A 26,299-nucleotide genomic window follows, 5' to 3' on the forward strand; every position below is an offset into this window, starting at 1 on the left:
GTGCTCTAAAGTAGTACGACCTATGTAGGATTAGTAGTTGAATCAGCCGAAACCAGGCCCTGATCACCATAACCCTCAGACCCAGCAATGCCTCTTCCCAGTCGTCGTCCTTCAGTGTACCAACATATACCACTCAGACATCCATCAACGGCCATAAAATGTAGGGAGAATTATTCATTATCTTTTTGTACATAAGGGAGATGGCCTTCTCTGTCACAGGGTCTAATAGGAGGGGTTCCTCCTGCGGTGCTGTCTCCGCCAATTGCTCTCCGTACAAGGCAGGCCTGGTGTGAGGTGGACACCTATGGTGTTGGCACCTTATACAAGGTCCAGGAACTCTTACTAGTAAATGAAGACAGTGTCTAGGAAGCCAGGGCTCTCTAGAGGTAGCTGTGGATGAGCAGTCAAGACTTATGTAGAAGTGTAAAGCACTTGCAATACAACAGTAGTCACACAGCAACATATCACACCTGAAAGGAACCACACAGTGTTGCAAAAATAAAGGTACGTTATTGTAGTAACACTGAACTAGATTACTTGTTGGCAATCCCACCCCCCCCACTGGAGGTAAGTAGTACACCCACACTATATATATATATATATATATATATATATGGAAAATGTCACTTTCCCAGTGTACATCTGTTTGTGGCATGTAGTGCTGCAGATTCACATGCTGTGCATAGATCATCATCTAGTGTTGGGCCCGGAGTGTTACAAGTTGTTTTTCTTTGAAGAAGTCTTTTCTCGAGTCACGGGATCGAGTGACTCCTCCTCTCGGTGATAGGGCGCATGGACATCGACTCCTTTGTTAGATTGTTTTCCCGCAGAAGGGTATAGGAAGGAGTGATAGAGTGAAAGAATGTAAATGTACAACTAAACGCAATAAGAAAATAAGATGTCCATGCAAATGTAAATATATATACATACGTACAAATAAGAACTGTAACAACTACAGGCTTCCGGGGAGGAGGGAGGGTGCATGTGAATCTGCAGCACTACATGCCACAAACAGAAGTACACTGGATAAGTGACATTTTCAGTTCAGTGGCATGTGTCGCTGCAGATACACAAGCTGTGCATAGACTAAAAAGCAGTCCTTCTGTGGCTAGCCTGTAGGGGTTGAAGTGGTTTTAAATAGTATTTTTAGTACTGCTTAACCAACATTGGCCTGTTGCTTTGATAATACATCCACACAGTAATGTTTAGTGAATGTATGTGGTGTGGACCACGTGGCAGCTTCGCATATGTCTGCCATTGGTATGTTTCGTAAAAATGCCATAGAAACACTTTTTTTCCTAGTGGAATGTGCCTTAGGAGTTATCAAAAGTTGTCTTTTTGCTTTAATGTAACATGTTTGAATACATCTCACAATCCATCTAGTTAATCCTTGTTTTGAGATGGGATTACCCTTATGTGGTTGTTAGAAAGGAACAAAAAGCGGTTTCGTTTTCTTAAACTCCTTTGTTCTGTCAACATAGTACATTAGAGCTCTTTTAAGGTCAGGAGTGTGAAGAGCTCTTTCAGCAGTTGAGTCTGGCTGTGGAAAGAAGACTGGCAATTCTACTGATTGGTTAATGTGAAAAGGTGAAACTACTTTTGTCAAAATTTTGAATTGGTCCTAAGTACAACTTTATGTTTGTGTAGTTGAAAAAATGGTTCCTCTAGAGTGAATGCTTGTATTTCACTCACTCTTCTTATTGAAGTAACTGCTACTAAGAAAGCAACTTTCCATGTGAGAAATTGAATATCACACGAATGCATGGGCTTGACCGGTGGTCCCATTCATCTTGTGAGTATAATATTGAGATTCCGTGCAGGAACTGGTGGAGTTTTTGGTGGAATATTACGCTTATAGTCCTTCCATAAAGGCTTTTATGACAGGGACTCTGAAGAGAGAAGTATATTGTATGGTTTGTAAGTATGCTGATATAGCCGTGAGATGAATCTTATTAGAGGAAAAAGTTAAATTTGCTTTTAGTAAATAAAGCAGGTAACATACAATATCTTGTATTGATGCTTTAAGTGGATCTATATTTTTAGGTTGACAGTAGTAAACAAACCTTTTTCACTTGTTTGCATAGCATTGCCTAGTTGTTGGTTTGCGTGCTTGTTTTAGAACTTCCATGCATTCTAATGGAAGGTGTAAATATTCAAACTCTATGACCTCAGGAGCCAAATCGCTAATTTGAGTACACTGGGATGCCTGATTTGACCCTTGTTCTGTGTTAACAGATCTGGTCTGTTTGGAAGTTTGTGATGGGGTACTACTGAGAGATCCAGAAGTGTTGTGTGCCAGTGTTGGTGTGCCCACGTGGGAGCTATGAGTATCATGGTGAGAGATGTGTGATGCAGTTTGTTGACCAGAAATGGAATTAACGGGAGAGGGGGAAAAGCGTAAGCAAATATCCCTGACCAGTTAATCTATGGAGCATTGCCCTTGGACAGAGGGGGTGTGGGTGTCTGTATGCGAAGTTTTGGCATTTTGAATTTTCGCTTGTTGCAAATAGGTCTATGTCTGGTGTTCCCCACATTTTAAAGTACTGTTAAAGTACCTGTGAGTGAATTTCCCAATTGTGTATTTGTTGCTGCGTCCTGCTTAGTAAGTCTGCTAACTGGTTGTATATCCCTGGGATATATTCCGCTAGCAAGGAAATCTGATTGTGAATTGCCCATTTCCATATTGTTTGTGCTAGAAGGGACAATTGAGATGAATGTGTTCCCTCCTGTTTGTTCAGATAATACATTATTGTCATATTGTCTGTTTTTATTAAGACTGTTTTGTGCCTGATCTGAGGTTGAAAAGCTTTTAGGGCCAACAACACAGCTAACAATTCTAAATGGTTTATGTGATAAGTTAATTGTGTTGAGTTCCATTCCCTTTGTATGGTTAGGTTGTTGAGATGAGCTCCCCAACCTGTCATTGACGCATCTGTTGTTGTTATGGTCTGAGGCACTGGGTCCTAAAATGACCGCCATTTTATTAAGTTGTTGTGATTCCACCATTGCAGAGATTTGTAAGTTTGGCGGTCTAACAACATTAGATCCTGTAATTGACCCTGTGCTTGAGACCATTGTTGTGAGAGACACTGTTGCAGTTGTCTCATGTTTAGTCTTGTATGCGGTACTATTGCTGTACATGATGCCATCATTCCCAATAGTTTCATGATGAATCTTACTATATAATTCTGATTGAGCTGTATTTGGGATATGAGGAATTGAAAAGCCTGTGTCCTTTGTGGATTTGGGTTGGCTAATGCTTTCTGAGTATTGAGAATTGCACCTTGGTAAGGTTGAACCTGTGCTGGTTGAAGATGAGATTTTTGGTAATTGATTGTGAACCCTAATGTGTGTAGGGTATCTATTGTGCATTGAGTGTTTTGTTGGCACTGTAGAATATTCCTTGAGTTTTTTAGCCAATCGTCTAGATAAGGGAAGACATGCATTTGTTGTCTTCTGAGGTGAGCTGCTACTACAGCTAGACATTTTGTGAAAACCCTTGGAGCTGTTGTTATGCCAATGGGAAGTACTTTGAATTGGTAGTGTTTGCCCGCTATTACAAATCTTAGGTATTTGCGGTGAGCTGGATGTATGGGAATATTGAAGTAAGCATCTTTAAGATCTAAAGCAGTCATGTAATCGTGTTTCTGTAGTAGGGGAATTACATCCTGAAGAGTGATCATGCGAACATATCCTGACAGGATGTATAGATTTAGTGGTCTGAGATCTAGGATGGGTCTGAGAGTACCATCCTTTTTTGGTATAAGGAAATACAGTGAATATACTCCTCTTCCTTGTTGTGATATTGGGGCCCTTTCTTTTGCTCCTTTTAGTAATAGAGATTGTACCTCTTGTTTTAGCAGAGCATTGTGTTCTGGAGAGAGTCTGTGAGAGAGAGGGGGAATCTTTGGTGGAGTAGAAATTAGTTCTAGGCAGTAACCATTGCGGATAATTGAAAGTACCCACTGATCTGTGGTGATGTTTTGCCAGTGAGAGTGGAATTGTTGCAGTCTTCCTCCCACAGGAGACGTGTGGGATTGTGGGATGTTGAGGAAGTCATTGTTTTGGGGAAGTGGTGACACTCTTCAAGGTATTAAACTTTCCTCTGGCTCTAAAGTGTTGGCTTCCGTAGGAGCCTCTAAATGACCCTCTTGGATAATATTGCTGCGTTTGTTTGGGATGGGAGGTGGAAGCCTCTGTAGTTTGGGGTTTAAAACCTCTCCTAAACTGTTGTTTGCAAAAGGAACCCCGAAAAGTTGTGGTATATAGGGTTCCCATGGCTTTTGCAGTGTCAGACTCCTTTCGGAGTTTTTTGATAGTTGTATCTACTTCAGGCCCGAATAGATGTTTTTTATCGAAAGGCATGTTTAGCATTGCCTGCTGGATTTCAGGTTTAAACCCGGAGGATCTTAGCCATGCATGTCTAAGAATTGTATACTAGTGTTGATACTTCCAGCTGCTGTATCAGCTGTGTCAAGGGCAGATCTAATTTGATTATTAGTGATTGCTTGTCCCTCTTCAACAAGGCTGGCTATTAGCCTTTTTTCAAGCAGCACTAACCACAATGGAGTCTGGTGGTACTTGTTGGGAAATGTAGACCGGGTCTGTTGGCACAGGCTTATATTTTTTATGTATTCCTGGGGTTAAAACCCTAGCCTTGACTGGTTCCTTAAATATATCATCAGCATGTCTAAGCATACCAGGCAGCATTGGTAAACACTGGTAACGTGAGTGGGTGGAGGATAATGTATTAAAAAAAAAATCCTCTTCCAATGGTTCTGCATGCATCTGAACCCCATGGTATGCAGGTGCCCTAGATTTGACCTGAGTGTAAACTGTACTATTCTCTGGTGGTGAAGGTTTGGTAGGATAGAGATCTGGGCCATTTGACTGTATAGGATCTGAGTCATACAAGTCCCAAGGGTCCACAGTATCTCCCTGTGAGAAGGTGTGGGAGTGTGATGGTGAGGGTAGTGGTGGTAGGGTAGTAAATGCTGTGGCGAATGTGGTGGAGAGAGCTGTAGACGTGATGGCTTCTCCTTTCTCCTAAATATTTTTTGCTGGTGGTGGAGCAGTATCAAGAGTCTCTTGAAACGCCAACTTTCTTTTGGTCTGTGGAGGAGGTGAAGCAATACTTTTTCCTGTCTCCTTATGGATATATATCCTTCTCTGTCTACTGTCCATAACCTCCAAGATTGGCTGGATATACTCAGATTGATATTCAGATGGTTTTCTGCCTTTAGAGGATTGTTCAGTAGTTGTCTTTGATATGTACTTTAGACGGCTCGAAAGTCCTGTCTCTTCTGGGTAGAAGGATTTTTTCGGCTCCAAAATGGTACTTAATTTTTTCAGTCCCGAAGATACCAGCTGAGATTTCGTCTCCAAAGCCAGATATATTTTTGACTCCGAAGAGTGTGGACGTCGGTTCGGAGGTGGAGCTTTTAATCTGTTTCCTCGACTCCGGCACCGAAACAGGCGTGGCCTGTTTATGGGGTGATTTGCCCTTTTTCGGCACTGAACCCGAGGGTCGGTCACCGACAAATTTCTTTTGGGTGGAACCCTGGCTTTCCGGCAGTGGTGCTCCCAAGGCCTTAATAGATTTCTTGGAAGTGGGATTAGGGGCAGGTGTACTCACATGCTGAGCCGCTGTGATAGGTTGGATGTCTTCATCTGATTCTGCTTCGGAGTCAGTGTCCTGAATTGAAACAGCCCTCTGTGCCTGCTCCTCCTCTAATGTGTCGGTGGACTCTATATATTTCAACACCATTTCGAGTGTTCTTGCTCTCCGGTCACGCAATGTCTTTTTTGACCGAAGCGACTGACAGGCTTCACAATCATCCTCTCTGTGTTCTGGAGAAAAGCAACGATTACATACCACGTGATAATCAGTGTAAGGGAATTTCAAGTGGCATTGAGGACAAACAAAATCATAATGGAGTCTGATCCATCAGGCTATAGCGTGATAGGCCTGAACAGGCCCAAGTAGGGCGTAAGCGCCCGAAAGGTCGTTTTCTTGACCCCAACAGTACTATCGGATCAATTGCAGATGTAGACATGGTCAAAACAATACCGAAGGTAGAATAAAGTTAATTTAAATTTTCCGACTCGGAGCGAGAGGAAACACGTCCAAACCTGACGGCGGAAAGAAAACAATCTAACAAAGGAGTCGCTGCCCATGCGCACTATCACAAGAGGAGGAGTCACTCGATCCCATGACTCGAGAAAAGACTTCTTACAAGAAAAACAACTTGTAACACTCCTAGCCCAACACTAGATGGCAATCTATGCACAGCATGTGTATCTGCAGCTACACATGCCACCGAACATATATATATAGGAAACACCAAGCATTGGAAGAAATTGTAGAAAATAGCTAGGGCCCTAGGGGAGGACCAAACCATATACTAAAATAGTAGAATGAAAAGTTAGGTCCCCCACACAAGAATGTGGAATAGTTAGTCGGGAGCAGGGAGAACTTGGGACCCCAAGAGGTGAGTACTTAGATGACCCGCAACGACCAGGACAGCAGAGGTAAGTTACCTGGTTTTCTGATAAGCTAACAAGAGGACTTAGAAAAGGAACTTTGCAAGAACAGGACCAGACCAGAGGAACTCAAAGGTAGATTTTAGAGGAAGAGGACCTGCAAAAGAAGGGGACAGAGTCCAGTCATCGATTAAGTGTCCAGACGGGGCCAGGAACCACTGCCCACCCTTCTGTGGGTAAAGATCTAACTTGACGAATGGGGGATGAACACCAGCTACAAGGAGCTGCAGAGGAGTCCCTGGAATCATACAGAAGATGTCCCATGTCAGTCATCAGATTGCACAGAAGTCAGCAGTCAGGAGGGCCACCAACAAGCCTTGGCAAATGCAAACCAGGGCAGAAGTGTTGCAAGGCTGAAGAAGACCAGTAAGGCCCAGGGGACTCAACCCTTGGGGGGGAGTCCAGGCTGATCTTCAGCAGTTGGGAGAGCCAGCAGAAGCAGTCACAGCCCCATAGGCAACCCACTGGCAGCAGGCACAGTAAGTCGCAGTGAGGCCCAGTCAGCACACCTGGAGAGGAGTCCCACGTCACTGTAGCAGCAGAGGAGAGACTGTCCGTGCAAGGATGAATTGCTGGAGGCCGGGGCTACTTGGAGCCTGAAGATCCCCTGGAGCAGGTGACAACAAGCCTTGGTTGCTGCAAGTGTCTTGGTGCACAGGGGTACTGGCCTACAATGAGAGGCAAGGGCTCACAGTCTTCCAAAATGGATAGAGGGCAGAAAAGACCAAGAGGATCACTCATGCACACCACCTATGATGCATGATCCACGCAGTTCCAGAGGAGAGCAGATCCACGCAGCTGGATGTCGTTGCTGTAGGTGCCTTCAGATGCAGGGGAGGGGCCCCTTCACTCCAAGGGAGATTCCTTCTTGGTGTAGGCTGAAGTCTTGTCGACCCCAGCGGATGCACAGCCAGGGAAATGTTGCAGTTGCTGGAAGGAGCTGGAGAAACAATGCTGCAAACCAAACTTATCACCGGAGCTGCAGTCGTGTCAGTTCCTGAAGAGTCCAGTTGCAATTCCAGTGACCAGAAGTCAAAGTAAACAATGCAGAGGAGTCCTGGTGGAGTCTTGCACGTCAAATCTGAGGACCCACCTGCAAGGGAGTCCCTAAATAGCCCTAATAGGGGGACAGGTCACCTAGCAAGGTGACCATCTATCAGGTAGGGGCTGTGAAATCACCTGCCTGACCTGGCCACTCAGATGCTCCCAGGGGCCTCTGCACATCTTGGTTTCAAGATGGCAGAACCACTAGGATTATCCCAAATGGAGTATGTGTTTGCCCCAGCGGGTGAAATAAGAACGATTCCAAGAGCCGAGTACCTAGCAACAGGACTGTCCGATCACACCCTTCTATGGATCATTGTAGGTCAGAAATCTTGGGGTAATGGACTAGGATGGAACCTGAACGTGTGGTAACTACGGGCTGAAAATTTAGTATGCAAGCTCCGTGTGGAAACTGAGCTCTTTCTCTCAGAAAACACGCCCTCAGTGACATCAGCAGTGACTATATAGGAGGCATATAAACAGTGCTGCAAGAGCAAGCCCAAAATATTATTGCATAAAAGAAAAGGAAGACAGGGCAAGAAGTGGAGGTGTTACAATCTAAGCTGAAAAGGGCAGAATTGATGACCACAGTTCCCCAGGGCCCCCTCCACCTGTGGCAGATGGAAACTATGCGAGCTAAATATAAAGCACTGCTACACAATGAAGTGTGCAACCAAATCCTAACCATCCAGCCCCGCTTATATGATGCTGGAGATAAAACAGGGAAACACCTACACTAAAGATGAGGACATAGCAGAAGATTTTTTTTTTTAACCTTTTACGAGTCTCTGTACAGCATACATACATAGGTAACAGAGCCAGAAGTAGAGGAATACTTACAAGATGTGTTGGTGCTGACCTTAACACTTGAGGACTGTATGACTCTCGAAGAGGAAATCTTCCTTGCCAAGATACGGACAACCATAATTAAACTGAAACTGAGGAGAACGCCGGGACCCACTGGTATCTCATCGGAGTTCTTTGAGAAAAACATGACAGTACTAGCCCCCATCTACTCCAAATGTATCTAAGGGTCAGGGCAGGATGGATTCTTCCACTGGACCTTAGTAAAGCCATGATAGTGTTATACCAAAAGCTGGGAAACCAGCCTCTAAATGTGGCTGTGTAGGGAAATGCCTTCCTTGGCATGGTTAACCCCTTACGTTTTGTCTTTTGTTGATGTTTAGTTATGATTGAAAGAGTCCTGGGATCCTGCTAACCAGGCCCCAGCACCAGTGTTCTTTCCCTAAACTGTACTTTTGTACCCACAATTGGCACAGCCATGGCACACAGATAGGACCCTTGTAACTGGTACCCCTGGTACCAAGGGCCCGATGGCCAGGAAAGGTCGCTAAGGGCTCCACCATGTATTATGCCACCCTGGGGACCCCCCACTCAGCACATGCACACTGCCTCACAGCATGTGTGTGCTGGTGGGGAGAAAATGACTAAGTCGACATGGCACTTCCCTCAGAGTGCCATGCCCTCAACCCACTGCCTGTGGCATAGGTAAGTCACCCCTCTAGCAGGCCTTACAGCCCTAAGGCACGGTACACTATACCACAGGTGAGTGCATAGTCGCATGAGCACTATGCCCCTACAGTGTCTAAGCCAATTCTTAGACATTTTAAGTGCAGGGTAGCCATAAAGACTATATGGTCTGGGAGTCTGTCAATTACGAACTCCACAGTTCCATAATGGCTACACTGAAATCTGGGAAGTTTGGGATCAAACTTATCAGCACAATAAATCCACACTGATGCCATTTTGGGATTTATTGAAAAATGCACACAGAGGGCATCTTAGAGATGTCCAGTCTAATTCCTAGTGTTAGGCTGACCAGTTCCTGCCAGCCTGCCACAACCAGACGAGTTTCTGGCCATATGGGGTGAGTGCCTTTGTCACTCTGTGGCTAGGAACAAAGTCTGCACTGGGTGGAGATGCTTCTGACCTCCCCCTGCAGGAACTGTAAAACCTGGCGGTGAGCCTCAAAGGCTCATGCCTGTTGTTACAGCACCCCAGGTCATCCAATCTAGTTGATACCCACCCCTCTGGACACAGCCCCCACGTTTGGCGGCAAGTCCGGAGGAGATAAGGAGAAAAACAAGGAAGAGTCACCCACCAGTCAGGACAGCCCCATTGGTGAAGTCCCACGCCGACCGCTGGGGGTCGCGTAACTAGTTAGCATGGAGGTGGTGCATGGCCGTTCTTAGTTGGTGGAGCGATTTGTCTGGTTAATTCCGATAACGAACGAGACTCCTCCATGCTAACTAGTTACGCGACCCCCAGCGGTCGGCGTGGGACTTCACCTTTTTTGTATACTGTTTTGCTTTAGAGGACGTGGGTCCCTGTCCTCTGGTCAAGTCCCCCATTTTATGAAATAGGCATCCATACAGGAGATTAGTGGTTTTTGGGCCCATCCGCTTTGGAGCTGCTGTTTTTGAGGACAGCCCCATTGCCTACTGCCCCCCAGACCTAAATACATCCCTAAATTGAGTATTTAGGGGCGACCCTGAACCCAGGAAAGACGATTCCTGCAACCTACAACAAGAAGGACTGCTGATCTGAAAGCCCCGCAGAGACGACGGAGACGACAACTGACTTGGCACCAGACCTACCGGCCTGTCTCCAGGCTCAAAGAACCTGCACAGCGACGCATCCAGCGGGACCACCGACCTCTGAGGACTCAGTGGACTGCCCTGCACCTAAAGGATCAAGAACCTCCCGAGAACAGCGGCTCTGTTCAAAAACAGCAACAAGAAACCAACTTTAAAGAGACTCCAACTTCCCGCCAGAAGCGCGAGTCTTCACACGGCTAGAGTTTGGAGAAACCAACACTGCAGACAGGACCCCCAGGTGACTCCAACGACATGGACACCTTGAGTCGACCTCCCTGCACCCCCACAGCGACGCCTGCAGAGAGGATCCAGAGGCTCCCAGTGACTGCGACTGCCTGGTAACAAAGGAACCTGACGCCTGGATCAAGCACTGCACCCGCAGCCCCGAGAGGAACCACCTACCAGTGAGGAGTGACCAGCAGGCAGCCCTCTTCCTAGCCCAGTCGGTGGCTGGCCCGAGAAGCCCCCCTGTGCCCTGCCTGCATCGCCAGAGTGACCCCCGGGTCCCTCCAATATTTTCAATACAAAACACGACGCCTACTTTGCACACTGCACCTGGCAGCCCCTGTGCCGCTGAGGGTGTGTTTTGTGTGCTTTTGTGTGCCCCCCCCGTGCTCTACAAAACTCCCCTGGTCTGCTCCCCGAGGACACAGGTACTTACCTGCTAGCAGACTGGAACCGGAGCACCCCTGTTCTCCATAGGAGCCTATGTGTTTTGGGGCCTCCTTTGACCTCTGCTCCTGACTGTCTCTGTCTTGCTGGTGCTTTGGCTTTGGGGTTGCCTTGAGATCCCAGCGGAGGGCTGCCTATGCCCAGGAGAGTGAACTTGTAAGTGCTTTACTTACCTGAGAAACTAACAATTACTTAACTCCCCCAGGAACTGTTGATTTTTGCAGTGTCCACTTTTAAAATAGCTATTTGCTATTCTAACCAAAACAGTGTGTACTACTATTTTAAATCAAAGTTCTATACTTACCTATGTGAAGTACCTTACAATTTATGTACTTAATTACATTTGAATCTTGTGGTTCTAAAATAATAAAAGCATATTTTTCTATATAAAAACCTATTGGCCTGGAGTTAAGTCTTTGAGTGTGTGTTCTCATTTATTGCTTGTGTGTGTGTACAACAAATGCTTAACAGTACCCTCTGATAAGCATACTGCTCAACCACACTACCGCAAAATAAAGCATTAGTATTAACTAATTTTGCCACTATCAACCTCTAAGGGGAATCCTTGGACTCTGTGCACACTATCTCTCACTTTGAGATAGTATATACAGAGCCAACTTCCTACAGGCTGATACGGCCCTATCTCGCTGCTAAAGATAGAAACTGATATCCTGGCCAAAGCACCGGCCACGAGGCTAATTAGTGTTTTAACTCCTCATACACAGGGACCAATCCGACTTCATGCCTGGATGATCAAGTATTCATAACCTATGTAGACTCCATAACTGGCTGGAGGAGGCCCGGACACGCCCAGACTCACACGTTTTCATTCCCTTAGATGCAGAAAAAACATTGGATGCAGTTTATTGGCCCTTCATGATACGGACTCTGGGTAATGCTCCTGTACCAAGCCCCTGTGGCTGCTGTGTGTGTGTTGAGGGGGTCCTCTCCGCTGACTTTCCCGTAAAGAGAGGGACTCAGCAGGGTTTGTCCCTTGTTGCTCTTATTATTTGCTCTAGTGCTTGAACCTCTAGCCTGCCTAGTTTGAGTGCAACAGAACATTATAGGATTTTGAGCTCCAGGGTCACCAGTTCAGGACGAAAAGAGCTCATTATACATGGATGGTATCCTCTTATACACTACTAGCCCGGAGGAGTCCATTCCCGCGACATTCCAGACATTTGATAGAGATGGAGTCCACTCGGGATACACCATAAACTGGAATATGTCTGTTCTTATTCCCCACTGGTGGCTGTCTGGACCCCATGGTGCTTCCCAGAAGAATAGGCATAGACTGCGATGGTTTACAATATCTGAATATATGCGACCCTGAATCGAGAGAAAGCTCTAGAGCTGTACCTTCTCAAAATGCAGGCAGAGTTCCAGACAGACGCAGAGAGTTGAAGAAAACTACCCCAAACAATACTGCGAAGAGCGACCATGTTCAAGATGGTCATGTTCCAGAAATACCACACCAGAACACTTTTTTCAACATCCCGGAGGAGTTTTTAAAGAAGATTGATGAGAAACTCAGGAAGCTGCTATGGCTCGATGGTCATCCTAGGATACCACTTAAGACACTCCCAGACATCGGAGCCTATTACTGGGCGTCAAACCTCCTTGTCGTCAACAATTGGAGACACACCACTGGCTGTCCCAGACTTCTCTATTCTGCATACTTTCAATATAGCAGAACCCTCTCTCACTGTGCAGAGCTCCCAAACCCAACCCAGAGCTGTGGCTACCAAGGGGGCTACATGCTCCTGAAAATAAATAGCTTCATAACTGGTTTCTCCTCTCTGTCCCAAGTGACGCCTGTCTAGCTAAACAATAGGGCAGCTCCTCTCCCAACGGTTTCCCATTTGCCCTCCAAAGGCTGTTTCTCCTTTGAAACTTCCCTTTTGGGCCAGCACCTGTGTGGCTTCCTGCCAGGGTGAGTTAACACCTCTCCCCCTCACAGGCTTCTATTGTGTCCTTTCCTAGAAGCCGTTTGCACGTTTCCACATGAGGGCGGAAATCTGTCTGAGGGACACACCCCATGTGCAACCCTGAAAGGGCACAGGAGATTTTTGGCAACAAAGTGGCAACTTTGCAAAAGTTGTGCATTGCAACAAGTTAGTTTCAACTTGAGTATCAGTTCGGACTTAATGTAACAAGTCGTTTGATACCATGGAGTATCAAGTTTGGCTGCACCATTCAGGAGCTGGCACAGGTGAGGGCTTAGTGTGTTAACAATGTACTTACCAACTTGGCTACCAAGACCTTTAACAGAAAAAATTGTTTTACGTTTTTACTGTCAGAATAGTTAAAATACCTGTTCTGCTCTGAAAATATGTTGCACCCTGCCTTAGTTCTCACTAGACCAACCATTGGGACGCCTTATACATATTATAGGAGGAGGTTTGGGCTTTGCTACACTTTTAAATGGCAAAATCGAGTTAACAGTTTAAAACTGCTTTTCCCATCTGCAGTGGCAGACTGGAAGCCATGTTTTATCTTTGTCACACCCAGGGTGGCACAACCTGTGCTGCAATGCCTGAGGCAACCCTCTAACATACAAGCCCTTGGCACCCTGGGTATTATACATCAGTGACTTTCAAGTGAATTAGATTATGCCATTTGGGTATAAGCCAATTCAAAATACACACTTTAAGGTTAGGATACAGGCTCTGAAGTCTTGTTAGCAGGCCTCTGTGGACTGAGTCGAAAAACCTCGCGCATCAGTCCAAAACTTTGGGGGTGACCATACAAAAAGAGGCATTTCCCTACAGTAGTCTTAACAGTTCCCCTCTACATATTACTCATAGGTTACCTCATACCCGTTCACCGAAGGCTCACTTAACCACCCAGTGGCTATTGTTTTTCAATCTGAAGAGCTCCTCTGTCTTATAAGGGGTGTACTTCACACTCAGAATTTTCTACCAATGAGAGCAGAGGCCCTATCATTAGGCATGCGATCCCTGGGTATGTGAAGGCTGTTCTGTAAATACCTTAATTTTTCCACACGATACTGCACATGGCTTCACTACTCTAGATTCCCTAGGCACCCAATGTTCATGTAACTGAGTTGAAGGAGACAATTTGCATGGGTGTATCTGTTTCCTCTTTTCACCCTAGAGCATATTCAAATATACTGTTTACCCTTCTGAGTCTTTAATTAGGCCACAGTGGCAATAAGTTTATGATAGTACTGCTAAGTTATGGTCTATCAGCTGAAAAATTAATCATGGTGGAGAAATCTACAGAAGCATAAATGTAAAAAAGTAAAAAATCTAAAGGTACAATAACACTTATTACAGCATATTATTAAAAGCTGGCGTTCAGAAGCATCACAAGCATCACAAATGTAAATTTAGGGTGCAATGACATGAAACTATGTAAGAATATTTGGATCAAATGTTATTAAGCCTAATGATAATGCAATACAGGTGTTATAAAACAAAAGTGTTACCTTTGACGAGTTAAAGGTTGTCCTTGAATGCTCTGAGGTGATTTCAACCTTAATGGAGAGTTAGGAGGGTGATAAGGGTTAGTTGCAGGTGCTTGACTTGTTGCAGAAAGAATATTGTTCATCAAAGTAAATGCCTGTGCTACACGATGACTGTGGTGTTCAGACAGCAGTGTTCTGAAATGAAGAATTTATTTAGTTAAGTGCTTCAGTATACAATGCAAATTTACTGTTTCCTAAACCCTTATTATGTTACAATAAGGGGGATTAGTCAATTGGATCCGATTTTTACAATACAGGTTTCACTGGGATTCAACTACACATTGACATATTCTCAACAGCCGAAACTCAAAGCTATATAGTAATATCTGATCACTTAGCCCTGATGATCCCTCTAATAATAATGTATAAAACATGTACTGGCTTGCGAATGCAAATGAAAAGATGTGATAAGAAAAAGTTACTTGCCTTTGGTAACGCCTTATCTGGTAGAGACAAACAAGTTACTTACCTTCAGTAACGCATTATCTGGTAGAGACAGGATCTAACCGCAGATTCTTTACTTTAGAATCCTCACCAGGAGAGAGCCTGGATCGGGAAACTTTTTTCCCATAGCATTCCTGCTCGTCGGAGGAGGGCACTGCATGACTCCGTATCAACGTCATCCACTGGATGTGACATCAGCGGAGTCCATGTAACCCCCTCACTGACGCACCGAGGTCAGTTTCTTCTGTGACTATGTTCCCTGCTCAAAACGTGGAGCCCCATATAAAAACTGCATGTCAAAACAGTATGCTAGAACAAAAGACACCCCTGTGTCAAGTAATCACCACATTTTTAATTCAAGGTGTAGATTTCCATAATGAAAACTCTAACACTAAAAGGACTAAGCTTGCAGAGCGCAGAGGACCGGCGGGTCATTAAGGAATCTGCAGCTAGATCCTGCCCTACCAGATAATGTGTTACAGAAGGTAAGTAACTTGTTCATCTGATAGAGACATATAGCCGCAGATTCCTTACTTTAGAATCAAATACCAGATTCATAGTAACCCGGAGGAGGGACTAAGAAATGAGACCTTCAAAAAAGTCTCTGAGTATCATAAAACCGGGCTACAGCAAGAGAAAAAGATTGGACAGTCATAATAATTAAGGTGAGAAATAACACTACGTCATCATAACCTGTGGAAGGAGCCACAGGTAAATAAAACCATAAGACATAAAAACATGGGAATATGCTCATTCATGCTAGTACGTCAAATGTGTGTCATAAGTGACCCAACAATAAGAAAAGACTCTAACCAGAAAAAAAATGGCCTAGTGCAAGATAAAGAGACTGTGCATTCATAGGAATACCTATGAGGAGAAACATACTCTTTACTAAAAGAACTGAGTAAAGACCGGCACTGAGAAAAAGTCATGGAAACATTAAGAGCACCAGTGTTCTTTCCCTAAACAGTACCTTTGTTCCCACAATTATCACAGCCCTGGCACCCAGATAAGTCCCTTGTAAATGGTACCCCTGGTACCAAGGGCCCTGTGGCCAGAGAAGGTCTCCAGCATGTATTATGCCACCCTGGGGACCCCTCACTCAGCACATGCACACTGCCTCACAGCTTGTGTGTGCTGGTGGGGAGAAAATGGCTGTCAACATGGCACTCCCCTCATAGTGCCATGCCCTCAACCCACTGCCTGTAGCATAGGTAAGTCATCCCTCTAGCAGGCCTTACAGCCCTAAGGCAGGGTGCACTATACCACAGGTGAGGGCATAGTTGCATGAGCACCATGCCCCTACAGTGTCTAAGCCAAACCTTAGAAATTGTAAGTGCAGGGTAGCCATAAAGAGTATATGGTCTGGGAGTTTGTCAAACACAAACTCCACAGTTCCATAATGGCTACACTGAAATCTGGGAAGTTTGGTATCAAACTTCTCAGCACAACAAATCCACACTGGTGCCAGTGTGGGATTTATTGAAAAATGCACACGGAGGGCATCTTAGAGATGACCCCCGTATACCAGTCCAAACACCAGTGTTAGGCTGACCAGTTCCTGCCAGCCTGCCACAACCAGACAGGTTTCTGGCCACATGGAGTGAGTGCCTTTGACACTCTGTGGCCAGAAACAAAGCCTGCACTGGGTGAAGGTGCTTCTCACCTCCCCTTGCAAGAACTCTAACACCTGACAGTGTGCCTCGAAGACCCATGCCAGTTGTTACAGCACCCCAGGGCATCCCAGCTAGTTGAAATGCCCGCCCCTCCAGACACAGCCCCAACTTTTGGCGGCAAGTCTGGAGGAGAGAATGAGAAAAACAAGGAGGAGTCACCCACTAGTCAGGACAGCTCCTAAGGTGTCCTGAGCTGAGGTGACCCCTGCCTTAAGAAATCCTCCATCTTGGTTTTGGAGGATTCCCCCAATAGGAATAGGAATAGGAATGTGCCCTCTACCCTCAGGGAGAAGGCACAAAGAGGGTGTAGCCACCCTCCAGGACAGTAGCCATTGGCTACTGCCCACTAGACCTAAACACACCTCTAAATTGAGTATTTAGGGGCGACCCTGAACCCAGGAAATCAGATTCCTGCAACCTACAACAACAAGAAGGAATGCTGACCTAAATGCACCACAGAGATGACGGAGACGACAACTGACTTTGCCCCAGCCCTACCGGCCTGTCTCCAGACTGAAAGAACCTGCACAGCGACGCATCCAGTGGGACCAGCGACCTCTGAGGGCTCAGAGGACTGACCTGCACCTAAAGGACCAAAAACCTCCTGAGGACAGCGGCTCTGTCCAGAAACAGCAACAAAGGAAGCAACTTTAAAGAGACTCCAACTTCCCACCAGAAGTGTGAGTCTTCATGCTCTGCTCCCGACGCCATCGGCTCGAGTTCAAGACAACCAAAGCTGCAGACAGGACTCCCAAGCGACTCCAACGACGTGGACACCCCGAGTCGACCTCCCTGCACCCCCACAGCGACGCCTGCAGAGAGGATCCAGAGGCTCCCCCTGACTGCGACTGCCTGGTAACAAAGGAACCCGATGCCTGGACCAAGCACCGCACCCGCAACCCCCAGGACCAAGAGGAACCACCTACCCGTGCAGGAGTGACCAGTAGGCGGCCCTCATCCTAGCCCAGTCGGTGTCTGGTCTCAGAAGCCCCCCTGTGCTCTGCCTGCAGAGTGTGTGTAGTGTGTGTGTGTGTGTGTGTGTGTGTGTGTGTGTGTGTCCCCCCCAGTGCTCTACAACCCCCCTCCTCGGTCTGCTCCCAAAGACGCAGGTACTTAACTGCTAGCAGACTGGAACCGGAGCACCCCTGTTCTCCATAGGCACTTATGTTAATAAAAAAAAAAAAAGTTTATTGTTTAGTTACTTAAAACCATAACAAAAGTGAAAAAAGAAAGGAGATACACTATTTAAAAAAGAAAATACATTTCTGATGTTACTAAGCATCGGTCGAGGGATTCTTCACATTGTTCAGTCGTTTCAATTTGAGCTCCTTAGGAACTCATTCTGAAGCTTAAAAGAGTGTTGCTACTTAAGGTTATGCTTGGTCCAGTGTGAGTTGAGCATTGCTTGTTGCCATTATAATCCATTGTCAGGCATTGGGCTGTGAGCTAACCTCCTGTGGAGCACAGGGGCGGCAGTACTGATTAATTAAATCTTGCTTTTGTGACACCTGCATTAGAAACTTCACCAAAGCACAATTCAACTGCAGGTCCCCAGGTGCAAACACGCCATTACTGCTTGTCTCCGTGTCCGTATACCGTTTTCATTAAATTCGATTTTTAGTAGGGCTTTGCGTTCTGGTGCAAGATGGATGCATGAGCGCCTATGTGTTTTGGGCCCTCCATTGACCTCTGTACCTGACTGGCCCTGTGTTGCTGGTGCGGTGGCTTTGGGGTTGCCTTGAACCCCCAACGGTGGGCTGCCTATGCCCAGGAGACTGAACTTATAAGTGCTTTACTTACCTAAGAAACTAACCAATACTTACCTCCCCCAGGAACTGTTGATTTTTGCACTGTGTCCACTTTTAAAATAGCTATTTGTAATTTTAACCAAAACTGTGTGTACTACTGTTTTAAATCTAAGTTCTATACTTACCTGTGTGGAGTACCTTACAATTTATGTACTTACTTAAAATTTGAATCTTGTGGTTCTAAAAATAAATTAAGAAAATATATTTTTCTATATAAAAACCTATTGGCCTGGATTTAGGTCTTTGAGTGGGTGTTTTCATTTATTGCCTGTGTGTGTACAACAAATGTGTAACACTACCCTCTGATAAGCCTACTGCTCGACCACACTACCACAAAATAGAGCATTGGTATCATCTAATTTTGCCACTATCAACCTCCAAGGGGAACAATTGGACTCTGTGCACACTATCTCTCACTTTCAAATAGTATATGCAGAGCCAACTTCCTACAGCAGCATAGAATGCTAATGAACAATACCTCTTTCTCTGTAAAGGTATATCCTAACCAGACCTACACTATAAGACACACATAGAATGTTTTATCTCTTGCAAAGAAAATCTACAATTGTCCTCTTTAAAAGAAGTTGAAGACAACAATAGCATCTTTGGCATATAAGGAAAATGTCACTTACCCAGTGTACATCTGTTCGTGGCATTAGTCGCTGCAGATTCACATGCTGTGCATAGTCCGCCGTATGGTGTTGGGCTCGGAGTGTTACAAGTTGTTTTTCTTCGAAGAAGTCTTTTCGAGTCACGAGACTGAGGGACTCCTCCCACTTCGGTTCCATTGCGCATGGGCGTCGACTCCATCTTAGATTGTTTTCCCCGCAGAGGGTGAGGTAGGAGTTGTGTATGCTAATAATAGTGCCCATGCAATGGAATAAATACGTATGTACAAAATGAAGGTTTAATGTAATATATTTACAAATGTTCAAGATCTACTTCTAAACGGTTACAGGCTCCCGGGGAGGAGGGTGGGCGCATGTGAATCTGCAGCGACTAATGCCACAAACAGATGTACACTGGGTAAGTGACATTTTCGGTTCGGTGGCATGTGTAGCTGCAGATACACATGCTGTGCATAGACTAGTAAGCAGTTATCTCCCCAAAAGCGGTGGTTCAGCCTGTAGTAGTGGAAGTAGTTTGAAATAAAGTTCTTAGTACGGCTTGACCTACTGTGGCCTGTTGTGCAGATAACACATCTACACAGTAGTGTTTAGTAAATGTATGAGGCGTAGACCATGTTGCTGCCTTACATATTTCGTTCATTGGAATATTTCCTAGAAAGGCCATAGTAGCACCTTTCTTTCTGGTTGAGTGTGCCTTTGGTGTAATAGGCAGTTCTCTCTTTGCTTTAAGATAGCAGGTTTGGATGCACCTTACTATCCATCTGGCAATACCTTGTTTTGAAATTGGATTTCCTGTATGAGGTTTTTGGAAGGCAATAAATAGTTGTTTTGTCTTCCTAATTTGTTTTGTCCTGTCAATGTAGTACATTAGCGCTCTCTTGATGTCTAATGTATGTAGTGCTCTTTCAGCTATTGAATCTGGCTGTGGGAAGAACACTGGTAATTCCACTGTTTGGTTTAAGTGGAACGGTGAGATAACCTTTGGTAAGAATTTTGGATTTGTTCTTAGAACGACCTTATTTTTGTGTATTTGAATAAATGGTTCTTGTATGGTAAACACCTGTATTTCACTTACTCTTCTTAGAGATGTAATGGCAATGAGAAATGCAACTTTCCACGTTAAGTATTGCATTTCACAAGAATGCATGGGTTCGAAAGGTGGACCCATGAGCCTTGTTAAGACAATGTTGAGGTTCCATGAAGGAACAGGTGGTGTCCTTGGTGGTATAATTCTCTTTAGGCCCTCCATAAACGCTTTAATGACAGGTATTCTAAATAGGGAAGTTGAATGAGTAATCTGCAGGTAAGCAGATATTGCTGCGAGATGTATTTTTATGGAAGAGAAAGCTAGATTTGATTTTTGTAAATGTAGTAAATATCCTACTACATCTTTCGGAGATGCATGCAATGGTTGAATTTAATTATTATGACCGTAACAAACAAATCTTTTCCATTTACTTGCATAGCAGTGTCTAGTGGAAGGTTTTCTAGCTTGTTTAATGACCTCCATACACTCTTGAGTGAGGCCTAAGTGTCCAAATTCTAGGATTTCAGGAGCCAAATTGCTATATTCAGCGATGCAGGGTTTGGATGCCTGATCTGTTGTTTGTGTTGTGTTAACAGATCTGGCCTGTTGGGTAGTTTGACATGAGGTTCTACTGACAGGTCTAGTAGTGTCGTATACCAAGGTTGTCTTGCCCATGTTGGTGCTATTAGTATGAGTTTGAGTTTGTTTTGACTCAATCTGTTTACTAGATATGGAAGGAGAGGGAGAGGGGGAAAAGCGTAGGCAAATATCCCTGACCAATTCATCCATAGAGCATTGCCTTGGGATTGCCGGTGTGGGTACCTGGATGCGAAGTTTTGGCATTTTGCGTTTTCTTTTGTTGCAAATAGATCTATTTGAGGTGTTCCCCAAATTTGGAAGTAAGTGTTCAGGATTTGGGGGTGAATTTCCCATTCGTGGACCTGTTGGTGATCCCGAGAGAGATTGTCTGCTAGCTGGTTCTGGATCCCTGGAATAAACTGTGCTATTAGGCAAATGTGGTTGTGAAATGCCCAATGCCATATTTTTTGTTAGGAGACACAACTGTGTCGAATGTGTCCCCCCCTGTTTGTTTAAATAATACATTGTCGTCATGTTGTCTGTTTTGACAAGAATGTATTTGTGGGTTATCATGGGTTGGAATGCTTTCAACGCTAGAAATACTGCTAACAGTTCTAGGTGATTTATATGAAACTTTCTTTGATGTACATCCCATTGTCCTTGGATGCTGTGTTGATTGAGGTGTGCTCCCCACCCTGTCATGGAAGCATCTGTTGTTATCACGTATTGTGGCACTGGGTCTTGGAAAGGCCGCCCTTTGTTTAAATTTGTACTGTTCCACCATAGAAGCGAGATGTATGTTTGGCGGTCTATCAACACCAGATCTAGAAGTTGACCCTGTGCATGTGACCATTGTGATGCTAGGCACTGTTGCAAGGGCCGCATGTGCAATTTTGCGTTTGGGACAATGGCTATGCATGAGGCCATCATGCCTAGGAGTTTTAATACCATCTTTGCATGTATCTTTTGTGTTGGATACATGGCTTGTATCACCTTGTGAAAAGTTTGAACCCTTTGTGGACTTGGAGTGGCTATCCCTTCTGTTGTGTTGATTGTCGCTCCTAAGTATTGCTGTGTTTGACACGGCAAAAGGTGTGACTTTGCATAGTTGATGGAGAAACCCAGCTTGTAAAGGGTTTGTATAACATAATCTGTGTGGTGTGAACACTTTGTTAGCGAGTTGGTCTTGATTAACCAATCGTCTAGGTACGGGAACACGTGTATTTGCTGCCTCCTGATATGTGCAGCTACTACTGCTAGACATTTTGTAAAGACTCTTGGCGCTGTTGTTATTCCGAATGGCAACACTTTGAATTGGTAATGTATTCCTTTGAATATGAACCTTAGGTATTTCCTGTGCGAGGGATGTATCGGTATATGGAAATACGCGTCTTTTAGATCTAACGTCATGTAGTCTTGCTGTTTCAGCAGTGGTATTACGTCTTGTAACGTGACCATGTGAAAGTGGTCTGATTTGATGTAGGTGTTTAGTGTTCTGAGATCTAATATTGGTCTCAGACTTTTGTCTTTTTTTGGTATTAGAAAGTACAGTGAGTAAACTCCTGTGTTCTTTTGTGGATTTGGTACTAATTCTATTGCGTCTTTTTGCAGTAATGCTTGAACTTCTAGTCCTAGAAGGTCTATATGCTGTTTTGACATATTGTGTGTTTTCGGTGGGACGTTTGGAGGGATTTGGAGAAATTCTATGCAATAACAATGTTGGATAATTGCTAAGACCCAAGTGTCTGTTGTTATTTCCTCCCAAGATTTGTAGAACTGGCTTAGTCTTCCCCCCACTGGTGTTGTGTGAAGGGGTTGTGTGACCTGTGAGTCACTGTTTATTTTGAGGGGTTTTGGGACCTTGAAATTTTCCCCGGTTTCTTGGGAATTGGCCCCCTCTGTATTAGCCCCGAAAGCCTCCCCTTTGATATTGTCCCTGGTAAGTAGGTGGTCTTGCTTGTGAGGTGCTGGCTTCTGTGGCTTGACCTCGAAACCCTCCTCTGAAAGTCGTTTTGCGAAATGTGCCAAATGTGCCTCTGCCCTGCAGGGAATAGAGTGCGCCCATGGCTTTGGATGTGTCGGTGTCCTTCTTTAATTTTTCAATTGCAGTGTCCACTTCTGGCCCAAACAATTGCTGTTCATTAAACGGCATATTGAGCACTGCCTGTTGTATCTCAGGTTTGAAGCCAGATGTGCGCAGCCATGCGTGCCTCCTTATCGTCACAGCAGTATTTATTGTTCTTGCAGCTGTATCTGCTGCATCCATAGAAGAACGTATCTGGTTGTTGGAGATATTTTGTCCCTCTTCAACCACTTGTTGCGCTCGTTTCTGGAATTCTTTGGGGAGGTGCTCGATGAAATGCTGCATCTCGTCCCAATGGGCCCCGTCGTATAGCGCTAGGAGTGCTTGCGAGTTGGCGATGCGCCACTGATTTGCAGCTTGTGCTGCAACCCTTTTCCCAGCTGCATGAAACTTGCGGCTCTCCTTGTCCGGAGGTGGTGCGTCGCCTGATGTATGCGAGTTGGCTCTTTTACGAGCTGCCCCTACGACTACTGAATCTGGTGTCAATTGTGATGTAATAAAAGCAGGGTCTGTGGGCGGTGCCTTGTATTTTTTCGCCACCCTTGGAGTTATTGCTCTGCTTTTAACTGGCTCCTTAAAAATCTGTTTAGCGTGCTTTAGCATTCCCGGGAGCATAGGAAGGCTTTGATAATGGCTATGGGTGGAGGACAGGGTGTTAAAGAGGAAGTCATCCTCGATAGGCTCCGGATGTAGCGATACATTATGAAATTGGGCTGCCCTAGCTACCACCTGTGCATATGCTGTACTGTCCTCAGGTGGTGAGGGTTTAGTTGGGTACGACTCTGGGCTATTGTCCGATACTGGAGCGTCATAGAGGTCCCATGCATCCTGATCATCTTGGCTCATGGTGGTATGAGCTGGTGATTGTGGTGGAGTCTGTGCCGGTGATACATGAGCTGACGGTGGTGGAGAGGGTGGAGGAGTTACCTTCTTTCCCACCGTTGCTTGTGGTGGCTTGTCTTGTTGCTGGAAGTCAAGTTTCCTTTTCCTTCTGATTGGGGGAAGAGTGCTGATCTTCCCTGTACCCCTTTGGATAAAGATCCGCTGTTGCGTGTGATCTACTTCTGTTGTTTGTAATTCCTCCTCAAATCTGTGTCTTTTTAGTTGGGAGGACAGTGATTGTTCCTCTGAGTAGGAACTGGTTTTCGGTTCGGTTGCCGGGTGTTTTGGCACCGAAACCGTGTCATTAGTTTTTTTCGGCTCCGACGAGATCTTTCTTTTTTTCGGTGTCGTGCCCTCTCGGTGCCGACCATCTTCGGTGCCGCTGTCTCTGTGCCGAGCAGTTTCGGTGCCGCTATCTCGGTGTCGACCCTTTTCTGCACCACTCTCTCGGTCCGAGATTGCTGCGTGCCTGTGTCTCGACCTGAGTCGGACGACTTCGGCACCAGCTCGCCCTTTTTCGGTGCCGATGGACGGTCACCTACTTTATGGGTTAAGCCATGGCCTGTTGGCAGTGGCGTCCCCTGGGCTTTGTCTGTTTTTTCGTGTGATCTTTGTTTCGACGTTTTACTCACGGTTGGTTGCTCTTCGACGTCGAATTCTTCGGAATCCGACTCGTGGATGGAGAAAGTTTCTTCTTCCTCTTCCTCGAACCGTTGTTGTCCTGTCGGCGTGGACGCCATTTGCAACCTCCTGGCTCTTCGGTCTCTGAGCGTTTTTCTCGACCGAAACGCGCGACAGGCCTCACACATCTCCTCCTTGTGCTCGGGGGACAGGCACAAGTTACAGACCAAATGTTGGTCTGTATAAGGATATTTATTGTGGCATTTAGGACAGAATCGGAACGGTGTCAGTTCCATCAGTCTTCGTGTTGCACGCGGTCGGGCCGACCAGGCCCCGACGGGGGATCGAAAATACCCCGAAGGGCTACCGGAGCTCTTGAAGGTTCGGTGTCGATTTGCCCTAACTATCCCGATACTGAACGAAACAATACCGACGAATTTTCCCGAGATTCTGACTAACTTTCCGACCCGAAACACGGAGCGAAAAGGAACACGTCCGAACCCGATGGCGGCAAAAAAACAATCTAAGATGGAGTCGACGCCCATGCGCAATGGAACCGAAGTGGGAGGAGTCCCTCGGTCTCGTGACTCGAAAAGACTTCTTTGAAGAAAAACAACTTGTAACACTCCGAGCCCAACACCAGACGGTGGACTATGCACAGCATGTGTATCTGCAGCTACACATGCCACCGAACATATACTTTTCCCCAGGAAAGGTAGCTAGAGATGATAAAAACATCTTCAAGGTATTGTCAACATACATACCTACTGACCTAGGAATATAATAAACAAATGCCTATGTAGTAACCAATGAAATATATATTCAGGGCTCGAAAAATCTACTCGACCACTCGCTATGGCGAGTTTTATTTTATGAGGTCGAGCTATTTTTAGATTCCACTGGACCCTTCTGGCTGAGTGGGCAAGGAATAGGTGGTGTGTTCAGTCAGAAACTTAATTAGCAATTAAGATGCCTTTAAATCTTATTCTTGTCACATCTGCTCTGTGTTCGGAGACAGAGGTCAAAAGTCAGTTTGTCTTCTTGCAATGCAAATAATGTTCCTCTTGACTGCATAGTTCCAGGATTTTGTAAGGTGAACTCTCTGACCTATGTGAAATAAAAGGCATCAGTTTTTTCCTAACACACAACATTTATATAACTAAGTCAACTTTAGAAACATTTTAAAATATATTTCAGCAGCTGTGAAAGACCATTTTTTCTACTTCTGTGTGATAAAAAAATATTTTAACGGATTGAAAAAAAAGTCTGAACACTTTACTTGATGATGTGCAAATGGTAAATGTTTTCTCAAACCCAGTTTCTCAGAATATTGTTAATACACTACATAGTTTTATTAGTAAAGCTGCAAGTTAGTGGGAAGGTTTTTGGACGATTCTTGGAAATGTATGTCTGTAAATGACAGTGCTCTACCACATCATGCTTTAGTAATAGATTTATTAAAAGTGAGTGTTTAAACAAACCGAGAAACACTCCTGCCCTGATGGCAAAGCTATTAGTAAATTAAGAGGCAAGTCATGCATGGATCATGTGTAACCTATATGTGGGCTAGATTTATTAGACATGGAGTGTATTCAATCAGACACAAGAGGATTTTACACAGCAGAAATGCTTAACACACATATTTTAAGGTGCACTCCTATGTGAGAATGAAGAAAAAGGCGACTGTAAAATACAATATTTGCCTAAAATCACAAAATTTGAGTCCAGTTTCCAGGTCAAGTACATTACAGTTAGGTCAAGCAGATTATTCAAGCTACTTGACCTGCAGGTCTAGTAACAATTTTATGATTTTTCGAGGCCTGTATATACATACACACAAACACGGAATGCCCAGGCACCAATCCACGTAAAAGTCCATGCGTTTATTTACACATCAGGGCAGCAGGTCGGTAGATCCTAACATGTTTCAGCACAACATGCCTTGTTCACAGGTAAGTAAAAGTAGGTGTGATTTGTGCCAGTGCTTTTAAATCCATCAATCATGTGACTTAATAGTCCAGAATACAATTCCCATAATGCACAATTCAGTATTAATATCCTCTTTAAATTGAGCGCTTAATTTCCATATATCTAAAATAGCATCCAAAGCACTTCAGTTCCAATGAAATGTTCACTTGTGCATTCAGTATATGTTGCTTAATTATCCACATGCTTTTACGACT

The 26,299-nt window shown here is 45.0% G+C and overlaps 1 protein-coding gene across 6 annotated transcripts in view; it reads right to left on the reverse strand.

Annotated features, from left to right (window-relative positions):
- Positions 1-26,299, reverse strand: part of CPLANE1 (ciliogenesis and planar polarity effector complex subunit 1) — a 1,992,329-nt gene that overhangs the window by 158,597 nt on the left and 1,807,433 nt on the right. For all 6 annotated transcript variants that reach the window (XM_069221234.1, XM_069221235.1, XM_069221236.1 and 3 more), the window contains one exon: positions 14,329-14,502. In XM_069221234.1, the coding sequence (XP_069077335.1) occupies positions 14,329-14,502 (174 nt within the window). The remainder of the gene's footprint in view (positions 1-14,328; positions 14,503-26,299) is intronic.

Source organism: Pleurodeles waltl, chromosome 1_1, assembly GCF_031143425.1.
Source record: "Pleurodeles waltl isolate 20211129_DDA chromosome 1_1, aPleWal1.hap1.20221129, whole genome shotgun sequence".
NCBI lineage: Eukaryota > Metazoa > Chordata > Amphibia > Caudata > Salamandridae > Pleurodeles > Pleurodeles waltl.